General features: G+C 45.1%; 1 protein-coding gene across 2 annotated transcripts in view; it reads left to right on the forward strand.

Moving 5' to 3' along the window:
• The window catches only part of LOC106613836 (A disintegrin and metalloproteinase with thrombospondin motifs 14), a 464,750-nt gene that overhangs the window by 442,483 nt on the left and 8,522 nt on the right, over nt 1–13,745 (forward strand). Inside the window, exons 16-21 of one of the 2 annotated variants that reach the window (XM_082978765.1) lie at nt 2,337–2,503; nt 5,049–5,214; nt 6,413–6,545; nt 10,561–10,768; nt 11,535–11,573; nt 11,748–11,838. In XM_082978765.1, the coding sequence (XP_082834891.1) occupies nt 2,337–2,503; nt 5,049–5,214; nt 6,413–6,545; nt 10,561–10,768; nt 11,535–11,573; nt 11,748–11,838 (804 nt within the window). Of the gene's footprint in view, nt 1–2,336; nt 2,504–5,048; nt 5,215–6,412; nt 6,546–10,560; nt 10,769–11,534; nt 11,574–11,708; nt 11,839–13,745 lie in introns of both variants that reach the window. The other variant, XM_082978764.1, reaches the window with a different exon arrangement.

A 13,745-nucleotide genomic window follows, 5' to 3' on the forward strand; every position in this document is an offset into this window, starting at 1 on the left:
TGTGTGTGTGTGTGTGTGTGTGTGTGTGTGTGTGTGTGTGTGTGTGTGTGTGTGTGTGTGTGTGTGTGTGTGTGTGGTGTGTGTGTGTGTGTGTCTCTGTGTGTGTCTGTGTGTGTCTCTGTGTGTGTCTCTGTGTGTGTGCGTGTGTGTGTGTCTCTGTGTGTGTACAGAGCTTATCTAACATAATGTAGAGACAGAATAAACAGGAGAGTGGGTGGGCAGCAGGTGAAGAGGAACAGTAGACATGATACCATATGGTGTTGGACGGATATGTGTGATCACTGCCTCATTACTCTCAATGCAAACTAATGGTAATGGACTGTCTGAGGAATGATGCTGGACAAGGCCTACGGTTCTTTGAATACGTTTCAATGGTACATTAGTTTTGGTCAGTGTAAAGGTCAATTCGATCCATTTTGTTAGTCAACAAGTGATATTCTGACTTCATCAGATCCACACACTTCACCCACACTGACGTCAATTCATCATTTACAAAAAAAAGACATGTAAGCAATTTTCTTGTGTTCAACTCAGCTGGGAATCAGGTCCTATGTGAGGGGAGTGTTCATCCCATCTGGGAATCAGGTCCTATGTGACGGGAGTGTTCATCTCAGCTGGGAATCAGGTCCTATGTGAGGGGAGTGTTCATCTCAGCTGGGAATCAGGTCCTATGTGAGGGGAGTGTTCATCTCAGCTGGGAATCAGGTCCTATGTGAGGGGAGTGTTCATCTCAGCTGGGAATCAGGTCCTATGTGAGGGGAGTGTTCATCTCAGCTGGGAATCAGGTCCTATGTGAGGGGAGTGTTCATCCCAGCTGGGAATCAGGTCCTATGTGAGGGAGTGTTCATCTCAGCTGGGAATCAGGTCCTATGTGAGGGGAGTGTTCATCCCAGCTGGGAATCAGGTCCTATGTGAGGGGAGTGTTCATCCCAGCTGGGAATCAGGTCCTATGTGAGGGGAGTGTTCATCTCAGCTGGGAATCAGGTCCTATGTGAGGGGAGTGTTCATCTCAGCTGGGAATCAGGTCCTATGTGAGGGGAGTGTTCATCTCAGCTGGGAATCAGGTCCTATGTGAGGGGAGTGTTCATCTCAGCTGGGAATCAGGTCCTATGTGAGGGGAGTGTTCATCTCAGCTGGGAATCAGGTCCTATGTGAGTTGAGTGTTCATCTCAGCTGGGAATCAGGTCCTATGTGAGGGGAGTGTTCATCTCAGCTGGGAATCAGGTCCTATGTGAGGGGAGTGTTCATCTCAGCTGGGAATCAGGTCCTAGGTGAGGGGAGTGTTCATCTCAGCTGGGAATCAGGTCCTATGTGAGGGGAGTGTTCATCTCAGCTGGGAATCAGGTCCTATGTGAGGGGAGTGTTCATCTCAGCTGGGAATCAGGTCCTATGTGAGGGGAGTGTTCATCCCAGCTGGGAATCAGGTCCTATGTGAGGGACTCCTGGTATTCAATAGCTCTGTGTGGGACTCCCCTGGTATTCAATAGCTCTTTGTGGGACTCCCCTGGTATTCAATAGCTCTGTGTGGGACTCTCCTGGTATACAATAGCTCTGTGTGGGACTCTCCTGGTATACAATAGCTCTGTGTGGGACTCCCCTGGTATACAATAGCTCTGTGTGGGACTCCCCTGGTATTCAATAGCTCTGTGTGGGACTCCCCTGGTATTCAATAGCTCTGTGTGTGTGAGCGGCCCAGCGTGAGTCAGTATCACCGTGGCTACCAGCCAAATCCTTCTCTCACTGTCTGTCTCTAAGATCTATTATCTAACAGGGAGACGATGAGACGAGGCTTTAGCATTAAAGCCACAATCTGTCATTTGAATTTCAATGACATGTACCATACATATAGATCTCTATTTGAAATGAACACTGAGCAACAGTAGCTATCGCAGATTGGTCCTTTTATACAGCACTGACACAATGTCATATAATGGCTGCCAACTTCTATCGTTGCTCTGCTCTCTCAGTAAGAATTCGAATTTCATTACTGTTATAGAAAAGTTTAGAGTTTCCTTGAATTGAATGCAATGACATGTAGCCTAGTTGTGTTTCCAATGAAAGACGATTGTCATGGAATTCTAGTTGAATACACACACACACACACACACACACACACACACACACACACACACACACACACACACACACACACACACACACACACACACACACACACACACACACACACACACACACACACACACACACACACACACAGGCTGGAACAGTTGGTCACCCCTCCTCTGTATGGCCTGTTTCTGCTGTGCTGGTTCTGTCAGACAATCCAACGGATGAAAACACATTGTGAATCAGACGGTTTTCTTTGTGTTTCACAGCTGTTAAGAATCAAGTCACAGGCAGCTTCATATTGAACGCAAAAAGTGGAGATGCCAAGTCCAGAACCTTCATCGAGAGCGGTTTGGAGTGGGAGTACGTCTTCGGAAGCGGCGAGAAAGAAACCCTGAAAACAATCGGCCCCCTTCACGAGGGCATCGTTGTTCTGGTAAGAAGATGAAACTGATGGATCTAGTAAGACGCACACCCAGACACACACACGCACACCCAGACACACACACACGCACACACACACATACACACCCAGACACGTGCACACACACACACATACACACCCAGACACGTGCACACACACACACATACACACCCAGACACGTGCACACACAAACATACATACACACCCAGACACGTACACACACAAACCCAGACACGTGTACAGACACACACCCAGACACGTGTACACACACCCAGACACGTGCACACACACCCAGACACGTGCACACACACACACACACACACACACACCCAGACACGTGCACACACACGCACACACACACACACACCCAGACACGTGCACACACACACACACACACACACACACACACACAGGCTGAATTTTTAAACATTGACAAGTGGCAGTTGGGATGCAGGTGTGCATTTTACCCAAAACAGGCCGACCCAAATGATCACTATCCGACACAGCAGCATGTGGTCAGAAGATAAAGGACTCCGTGCCCATTGGTTCACGTTGAGGTTCAGCCAGAAGATAAAGGACTCCGTGCCCAATGGTTCACGTTGAGGTTCAGCCAGAAGATAAAGGACTCCGTGCCCAATGGTTCACGTTGAGGTTCAGCCAGAAGATAAAGGACTCCGTGCCCAATGGTTCACGTTGAGATTCAGCCAGAAGATAAAGGACTCCGTGCCCAATGGTTCACGTTGAGGTTCAGCCAGAAGATAAAGGACACCGTGCCCAATGGTTCACGTTGAGGTTCAGCCAGAAGATAAAAGACTCCGTGCCCAATGGTTCACGTTGAGGTTCAGCCAGAAGATAAAGGACTCCGTGCCCAATGGTTCACGTTGAGGTTCAGCCAGAAGATAAAGGACTCCGTGCCCAATGGTTCACGTTGAGGTTCAGCCAGAAGATAAAGGACTCCGTGCCCAATGGTTCACGTTGAGGTTCAAACAGAAGATAAAGGACTCCGTGCCCAATGGTTCACGTTGAGGTTCAGCTACACACTCCAGTCAGTCCCCTAGAAAGACAGTGGAGCACCTTCACTGTGATTTTAATCATCTTTGATTTTGTCCACTTGTGGTAATTAGTGCTTTTCTAGATCGGTTTTGGTACGATTAGTAAAACAAATATTGTGGTTTTCGATTTCAATAACATTAAATATATTTTTTTTTTTGCTTTTTAATGGAAATTACAAAGCTAAAAATAGGGAAAATGTAATTGCCAAAGCATTGAAAATATTCCATTGTCTCTGTCAGGTCCACATCAATAGAAAAATAGGAAATTACTATGAAATAATACAATATTCAGTTGTGAATATTTACTTAGTTTTAATTTAATGACTTTATTATTTTTCATTCCTTAAAGTCATCATCTCATCTCTGGCAGTAGCAGTCAGCCGTCATCCTATCTAGCTAGGCTAGCTTGCCTAAGTATGCTGCAGAGCGGTCTGTAGTCATTCTGTTTAGCTAGGCTAGCCTGCCTAAGTATGCTGCAGAGCTGTCTGTAGTCATTCTGTTTAGCTAGGCTAGCCTGCCTAAGTATGCTGCAGAGCTGTCTGTAGTCATGCTATCTAGCTAGGCTAGCTTGTCTAAGTATGCTGCAGAGCGGTCTGTAGTCCTTCTGTTTAGCTAGGCTAGCATGCCTAAGTATGCTGCAGAGCGGTCTGTAGTCATTCTGTTTAGCTAGGCTAGCCTGCCTAAGTATGCTGCAGAGCTGTCTGTATAAATCATTTGACTAGTTCTTCAAAGTAGTTCAGGTAAACTTTCACCAACTATCTCAGTCCCTCTTGTTGTGTTGTGTACATTCCTCTCTCATGCGGTCTGTGTGTATCTAACCAAACGTAGCAGACGTAAAAAGGTATGCATCTCTGCCTAAACTGGGAAAAAACTGGCGCAATGGATTATGGTCATTGTAGTTAATTACCACATTTCTGCGCTGAACTAGGTTGAATATTTGCTTAATGAAAAACTACATCTCCCTTTAGCCCATCGTCCCACTTAGTTCTTGAGTTGATTTCTCTCGTGAATGATTTGATTTCCCTCTAGAGGAAATGTGCGTTAGGTTCACAAATAACAGAACAAAATGGAATTCATGTAATTGAACTGACGTTGGTCAATTAGTTGTTTAATAATCCCCCCAAAAAACGAAATGTTGGTTAATTGCTCAGCACTATTGTCCACTGTGTGTGTGTGGACCAGAAGTCCTTACAAGGATAGTAAAACGAGGACAATTCGGACAAGTGGGGACATTTCGCATGTCCCCACAAGGAAAAAGGCTATTTTAGGCTTAGGGTCTTAGGCTTAGGTTTAGGGTTAGGATTTGGGGTTAATGTTAAAGTCAGATTTAGGTTAAGGGTTAGGATTAGGGATTAGGGAGAATAGGATTTTGAATGGGAATCAATTGTTTATCTTTCTCTCGCTCTCTTTCTCTCTGTCTTTCTCTCTCTGTCTTTCTCTCACACTCCCTCTCTCTCTCTCTCTCTCTCTGTCATCGTGTCCTCTTTCTTCCTTTCCTCTTCTAGGTCATTCCCCAGGAGGAGGACACTAAGATCAGTCTGACATATAAGTACATTATCCATGAGGACCTGCTGCCGGTCATCACCAATAACAACGTTCTCCTGGCCGAGCTGGATACCTACGAGTGGGCCCTGAAGAGCTGGTCGCAGTGCTCTAAACCCTGTGGGGGAGGTGTGTGTATGGGGGGGGCCTGGTTGTGGAGTGGATCTTTAGACCAGATGGATTCTCTGTGTGTGTGGGGGGGGGGGGGCTGCTTGTGGAGTGGCTCTTTAGACCAGATGGATTCTCTGTGTGTGTGGGGGGGCCTGCTTGTGGAGTGGCTCTTTAGACCAGATGGATTCTCTGTGTGTGGGGGGGCCTGGTTGTGGAGTGGATCTTTAGACCAGATGGATTCTCTGTGTGTGTGGGGGGGCCTGCTTGTGGAGTGGCTCTTTAGACCAGATGGATTCTCTGTGTGTGGGGGGGCCTGGTTGTGGAGTGGATCTTTAGACCAGATGGATTCTCTGTGTGTGGGGGGGGGGCTGCTTGTGGAGCGACTCTTTAGACCAGATTAATTCAATCTCACCTGCTACAGAAAGGTCCCTGCTGGTTCACCTGTCAATCATGGTTGTTTCCATTTGTGCCTGGGTTGCCAAGTACCCCTGTTGTGGGTTGATGCTATTGGCCCAACCTGGCAACCTGCTGTGGGTTGGTACTATTGTCCCAACCTGGCTGGCAACCTGCTGTGGGTTGGTACTATTGGCCCAACCTGGCTGGCAACCTGCTGTGGGTTGGTACTATTGGCCCAACCTGGCTGGCAAACTGCTGTGGGTTTGCGCTATTGCCCCAACCTGGCAACCTGCTGTGGGTTGGTACTATTAGCCCAACCTGGCTGGCAACCTGCTGTGGGTTGGTACTATTGCCCCAACCTGGCAACCTGCTGTGGGTTGGCACTATTAGCCCAACCTGGCTGGCAACCTGCTGTGGGTTGGTACTATTGGCCCAACCTGGCAACCTGCTGTGGGTTGGTGCTATTGTCCCAACCTGGTTGACGCAGAGCCTAAATGTCCTCAGGGCATGTTGCTAAGGGGTCTCTGACACATTCACATTCAGATGGTTCTTCCTACCCTGTTGCTCTGTCAGTGTGTGTGTGTGTGTGTGTGTGTGTGTGTGTGTGTGTGTGTGTGTGTGTGTGTGTGTGTGTGTGTGTGTGTGTGTGTGTGTGTGTGTGTGTGTGTGTGTGTGTGTGTGTGTGCTCTCTCCAGTGTTAGTTCATATAGCCACCTGTATTTTCTTTCTGTCAAATGATTTACAGTATAATTGAGAAACGTATGTTTTGCCAGACGTTACAACAGATTGTACTAAGCAGTTTAATTGGACCGTCTGGCAGGTATACAGTACACCAAATACGGATGCAGGAGGAAGAGCGACAGTCGACTGGTGCACCGGAACTTCTGTGAAACCAGCAAGAAGCCCAAACCCATCCGGAAGAGGTGCAACGTGAACGAGTGCAGTCAGCCAACGTGAGCTCCTCTCCCCTTCACTCTCCCCTCTAGCCTTTCTGTCCATGTCCGAGCCATGTTGATAGCAGAGCATCCATTTCATCATCATCATCATCATCATCATCGCTCTAAGGGACTCTCCCTCTCGAAGAGGGACTGAAGCTAATGCACTGTGTCTGGATGACTAACCTAGTCATTCCCAGTAGTAGACAGATTGAATAATGAGATAATAACCTAGTCATTCCCAGTAGTGGACAGATTGAATAATGAGATAATAACCTAGTCATTCCCAGTAGTAGACAGATTGAATAATGTGATAATAACCTAGTCATTCCCAGTAGTAGACAGATTGAATAATGTGATAATAACCTAGTCATTCCCAGTAGTGGACAGATTGAATAATGTGATAATAATCTAGTCATTCCCAGTAGTGGACAGATTGAATAATGTGATAATAACCTAGTCATTCCCAGTAGTGGACAGATTGAATAATGAGATAATAACCTAGTCATTCCCAGTAGTAGACAGATTGAATAATGTGATAATAACCTAGTCATTCCCAGTAGTAGACAGATTGAATAATGTGATAATAACCTAGTCATTCCCAGTAGTGGACAGATTGAATAATGAGATAATAACCTAGTCATTCCCAGTAGTAGACAGATTGAATAATGTGATAATAACCTAGTCATTCCCAGTAGTGGACAGATTGAATAATGTGATAATAACCTAGTCATTCCCAGTAGTGGACAGATTGAATAATGAGATAATAACCTAGTCATTCCCAGTAGTGGACAGATTGAATAATGTGATAATAACCTAGTCATTCCCAGTAGTAGACAGATTGAATAATGTGATAATAACCTAGTCATTCCCAGTAGTAGACAGATTGAATAATGTGATAATAACCTAGTCATTCCCAGTAGTAGACAGATTGAATAATGTGATAATAACCTAGTCATTCCCAGTAGTAGACAGATTGAATAATGTGATAATAACCTAGTCATTCCCAGTAGTAGACAGATTGAATAATGTGATAATAACCTAGTCATTCCCAGTAGTGGACAGATTGAATAATGTGATAATAACCTAGTCATTCCCAGTAGTGGACAGATTGAATAATGTGATAATAACCTAGTCATTCCCAGTAGTGGACAGATTGAATAATGAGATAATAACCTAGTCATTCCCAGTAGTGGACAGATTGAATAATGTGATAATAACCTAGTCATTCCCGGTAGTGGACAGATTGAATAATGAGATAATTGTCACATTCTTCTTCGTCAGACGATAAGGAAAAATCATTGTCGGACCAAAACGCAGCGGGATCATGTGTACTCATCTTCTTTATTTAGGAAAAGAAGGGAAACCAAAATAAACACGTACACAAAACACAATGACGCATAACAGGCTGGTAAGGCAACTAAGCTATACCTAGCACAATCTCCCACAAACTCCAAACACATACCTAATTATAGGACTCTCAATCAGAGGCAACTAGGAAACACCTGCCTCCAATTGAGAGTCCAACACCCAATACCTAAACATAGAAATACTAAACTAGAAAGAACATAGAAATACAAAAACATAGAACATAACCCAAAACCCGGAAATAATAAATCAAACACCCTTCTAAACAAACCACCACCCTGAACCACATAAAACAAATACCCTCTGCTACGTCCTGACAGAAACTACAATCACAAATAACCCCTATACTGGTCAGGACGTGACTATAATAACCTAGTCATTCCCGGTAGTAGACAGATTGAATAATGAGATAATAACCTAGTCATTCCCGGTAGTAGACAGATTGAATAATGTGATAATAACCTAGTCATTCCCAGTAGTGGACAGATTGAATAATGAGATAATAACCTAGTCATTCCCGGTAGTAGACAGATTGAATAATGAGATAATAACCTAGTCATTCCCAGTAGTAGACAGATTGAATAATGTGATAATAACCTAGTCATTCCCAGTAGTGGACAGATTGAATAATGAGATAATAACCTAGTCATTCCCAGTAGTGGACAGATTGAATAATGTGATAATAACCTAGTCATTCCCAGTAGTGGACAGATTGAATAATGAGATAATAACCTAGTCATTCCCAGTAGTAGACAGATTGAATAATGTGATAATAACCTAGTCATTCCCAGTAGTGGACAGATTGAATAATGTGATAATAACCTAGTCATTCCCAGTAGTAGACAGATTGAATAATGTGATAATAACCTAGTCATTCCCAGTAGTAGACAGATTGAATAATGTGATAATAACCTAGTCATTCCCAGTAGTGGACAGATTGAATAATGAGATAATAACTTAGTCATTCCCAGTAGTGGACAGATTGAATAATGAGATAATAACCTAGTCATTCCCAGTAGTGGACAGATTGAATAATGAGATAATAACCTAGTCATTCCCAGTAGTAGACAGATTGAATAATGCGATAATAACCTAGTCATTCCCAGTAGTGGACAGATTGAATAATGAGATAATAACCTAGTCATTCCCAGTAGTGGACAGATTGAATAATGTGATAATAACCTAGTCATTCCCAGTAGTGGACAGATTGAATAATGTGATAATAACCTAGTCATTCCCAGTAGTGGACAGATTGAATAATGTGATAATAACCTAGTCATTCCCAGTAGTGGACAGATTGAATAATGTGATAATAACCTAGTCATTCCCAGTAGTGGACAGATTGAATAATGTGATAATAACCTAGTCATTCCCAGTAGTGGACAGATTGAATAATGTGATAATAACCTAGTCATTCCCAGTAGTGGACAGATTGAATAATGTGATAATAACCTAGTCATTCCCAGTAGTAGACAGATTGAATAATGTGATAATAACCTAGTCATTCCCAGTAGTGGACAGATTGAATAATGTGATAATAACCTAGTCATTCCCAGTAGTAGACAGATTGAATAATGTGATAATAACCTAGTCATTCCCAGTAGTAGACAGATTGAATAATGTGATAATAACCTAGTCATTCCCAGTAGTGGACAGATTGAATAATGTGATAATAACCTAGTCATTCCCAGTAGTGGAAAGATTGAATAATGTGATAGTTGGGGTGAGTGCCCTGTGCCACGGCAGTCTGGCCTTATTATATGAAAGGTCAGTGAAGTGAAGGAGGTCTGACTGAGAGTCTTTCTCCCCCCCTCTCTCTTACTCTGTCTGCCCCCCCTCTCTCTCTTATTCTGTCTGCCCCCCTCTCTCTCTTATTCTGTCTGCCCCCCCTCTCTCTCTTACTCTGTCTGCCCCCCCTCTCTCTCTTATTCTGTCTGCCCCCCTCTCTCTCTTACTCTGTCTGCCCCCCCTCTCTCTCTTATTCTGTCTGCCCCCCTCTCTCTCTTACTCTGTCTGCCCCCCCTCTCTCTCTTATTCTGTCTGCCCCCCTCTCTCTCTTATTCTGTCTGCCCCCCCTCTCTCTCTTATTCTGTCTGCCCCCCTCTCTCTCTTATTCTGTCTGTCCCCCCTCTCTCTCTTATTCTGTCTGCCCCCCTCTCTCTCTTATTCTGTCTGCCCCCCCCTCTCTCTCTTATTCTGTCTGCCCCCCCTCTGTCTCTTATTCTGTCTGCCCCCCCTCTCTCTCTTATTCTGTCTGCCCCCCCCTCTCTCTCTTATTCTGTCTGCCCCCCCCTCTCTCTTATTCTGTCTGCCCCCCTCTCTCTCTTATTCTGTCTGCCCCCCCTCTCTCTCTTATTCTGTCTGCCCCCCCTCTCTCTTATTCTGTCTGCCCCCCCTCTCTCTTATTCTGTCTGCCCCCCCTCTCTCTCTCTTATTCTGTCTGCCCCCCCTCTCTCTTATTCTGTCTGCCCCCCCTCTCTCTTATTCTGTCTGCCCCCCCTCTCTCTCTCTTATTCTGTCTGCCCCCCCTCTCTCTTATTCTGTCTGCCCCCCCTCTCTCTCTTATTCTGTCTGCCCCCCCTCTCTCTCTTATTCTCTCTGCCCCCCCTCTCTCTTATTCTGTCTGCCCCCAATCCTCCCTCCCTCTCTCTCCCTCCTCTCCCAGGTGGTTGGTGGAGGAGTGGAACCCGTGCAGTAAGACGTGTGGGAAGGTTGGCTACCAGTCCAGGGTTGTTCAGTGTATGCAGGCCCTCCACAACGGCACAAACCGGACGGTCCACACTAAGTACTGTACAGAGGACAAGCCTGAGACCAGGAAGGTCTGTAACCCCTCTGCCTGCCCTGCACAGTGGAGGACAGGGGCCTGGTCACAGGTGGGTCCCAGCATAGAGCTTCACCACAGAGCATCCTCTAGACAGGGGCCTGGTCAAAGGTGGGTCCCAGCATAGAGCTTCACCACAGAGCATCCTTTAGACAGGGGCCTGGTCACAGGTGGGTCCCAGCATAGAGCTTCACCACAGAGCATCCTCTAGACAGGGGCCTGGTAACAGGTGGGTCCCAGCATGGAGCTCCACCACAGAGCCTTCAGTACAGACAGGGACCTGGTCATGGAGCTCTGTCACACAGCTTACAGTACTACTTATCAGAGTTGGGGTCAACTCAATTTCAATTCAATCAATGATGGAATTGGAATTTCTGTTCACTAAAATAGAATTGTAGTTTTCTTTGTGAATTGACTGAATTGAATTGTAATGAAGCTCAACTCTGGTATGGAACATTATCCAGTCACCACACACTGAAGGAGACGTGAAGAGGATGGTTAGCGTATCCAGACCCTCTAGCAGAGTTCTATTTTATTGATTTTGTTGAATATAAACACTTTTTTCCTCTGTTGTTTACCGGGTTTTCTGGAAAGGGAAGTTGCTCTATATCGATTTGTTTTAGGAATTGTGCTAGCTAACTGTTCTAGGGATTTCAGCGTTGTTTCTAAGAACTGTGAAGAGCCAGCTGCTTTGAGTCTCGTCTGACCCGCTGTCTCTCTGGCCACCACAGTGTTCAGTAAGCTGTGGAGAGGGGATTCGACAGAGACAGGTTATCTAACCCGCTGTCTCTCTGTGTCTCTCTTTGTGGGCCCCACAGTGTTCAGTAAGCTGTGGAGAGGGGATTCGACAGAGACAGGTTATCTAACCCGCTGTCTCTCTGTGTCTCTCTGTGTGGGCCCCACAGTGTTCAGTAAGCTGTGGAGAGGGGATTCGACAGAGACAGGTTATCTAACCCGCTGTCTCTCTGTGTCTCTCTGTGTGGGCCCCACAGTGTTCAGTAAGCTGTGGAGAGGGGATTCGACAAAGACAGGTTGTGTGTAGAGCCACAGACAACACCATCGGCCAGTGTGAGGGAGACAAGCCTGAAACGGTCCTCATCTGTAAACTGAGCCCATGTCCAGGTAGAGTACATACACACACACATGCATGCTCTTATGCACACACACACATACACACGCTCATAGAAACACACACACAGAACAACACACACACAGAGATAGAAGTCAATGATGTGTAATAACTGTTCCTATTACTGTCCCTATAAGTGCTTCAGGAGACCTCTATAGCACTTTGTGTGTGTGTGTGTGTGTGTGTGTGTGTGTGTGTGTGTGTGTGTGTGTGTGTGTGTGTGTGTGTGTGTGTGTGTGTGTGTGTGTGTGTGTGTGTGTGTGTGTGCGCGTGTTTAACTTAAATCATAAACTATACTTGACCAGATGTCCCCACAAGAATAGTAAAAGAACAAACATAACTGGAGACATTCTGTTGTTCTTCACGAGGTCAAATGCTGTTTCTAGTGGGGTTAGGGTTAAGGTTAGAATTAGTGTTAGGATTAGAATTAGGTTTAAGGTTAGAATTTGTGTTAGGATTAGAATTAGGTTTAGGGTTAAGGTTAGAATTAGTGTTAGGGTAAGAATTAGGGTTAGGAGCTGGGATTAGTTTTAGGGTTAAGGTTAGGTTTTTGGGTTATGGTTAGGGTTAGCCTTAGGGTTATGGTTTTGGGTAATGGTTAGGGTTAGCCTTAGGGGTTAAGGAAAATAGGATTTTGAATGGGACTGAATTGTATGTCCCCACAAGGTTAGCTGCGCAAGACTGCGTGCGTGCGTGCGTGGTGTGTGTGTGTGTGTGTGTGTGTGTGTGTGTGTGTGCACGTCTGTATCTGTGTCTATACATGCATCTGAACAGTTGGGAAAGCCAATATAAATGGACCCTCCTCATCCATAACACCTGGGGGGAATGGGGGGAATTGAGCTTTGTACCCAGTTGTTATCTGAGGAGTGACTTCCAGGGGATAAAACACATTTAGGGGACACCTCTTTATGAACTATTAGAAAGGAGGATGAGAGTTGTCCAAACATGAATGGGTGACATTTAGGAGAGGAACAGGGGTTCTTAACCTCTCTAGGGTAGGGGGCAGTATTTTCACATCCGGATAAAAAACATACCCGATTTAATCTGGTTATTACTACTGCCCAGAAACTAGAATATGCATATAATTGTTTGATTTGGATAGAAAACACCCTAAAGTTTCTAAAACTGTTTGAATGGTGTCTGTGAGTATAACAGAACTCATATGGCAGGCAAAAACCTGAGAAGATTCTGTACAGGAAGTGCCCTCTCTGACCATTTCTTGGCCTTCTACACTCTCTTTATTGAAAACTGAGGATCTCTGCTGTAACGTGACACTTCCTATGGCTCCCATAGGCTCTCAGAGGGCGCCAGAACGTTGAATGATGACTTTGCAGCCCATGGCTGAAAAACAGTAGCGCATTTGGTAAGTGGTCGATCTGAGAACAATGAGACGGGCGCGCGTGTGCACGTGAAGAGGCCATTTTCAACTTTGAGTCTTTGAACGAAAACAGGGTTTCCCGGTCGGAATATTATCGCTTTTTTACGAGAAAAATCGCATAAAAATTGATTTTAAACAGCGTTTGACATGCTTCGAAGTACGGTAATGGAATATTTAGACATTTTTTGTCACGAAACGCGCCGGGCGCGTCACCCTTCGGATAGTGTCTTGAACGCAAGAACAAAACAGAGGATATTTGAACATAACTATGGATTATTTTGAACCAAAACAACATTTGTGGATGAAGTAGAAGTCCTGGGAGTGCATTCTGACGAAGAACAGCAAAGGTAATCCAATTTTTCTTATAGTAAATCTGAGTTTGGTGAGTGCCAAACTTGGTGGGTGTCAAAATAGCTAGCCCGTGATGGCGAGCTATCTACTCAGAATATTGCAAAATGTGCTTTTGCCGAAAAGCTATTTTAAAATCGGACACCGCGATTGCATAAAGGAGTTCTGTATCTA

This window comes from Salmo salar, chromosome 01, assembly GCF_965601325.2.
Source record: "Salmo salar chromosome 01, fSalSal1, whole genome shotgun sequence".
NCBI classification, from domain to species: Eukaryota; Metazoa; Chordata; class Actinopteri; order Salmoniformes; family Salmonidae; genus Salmo; species Salmo salar.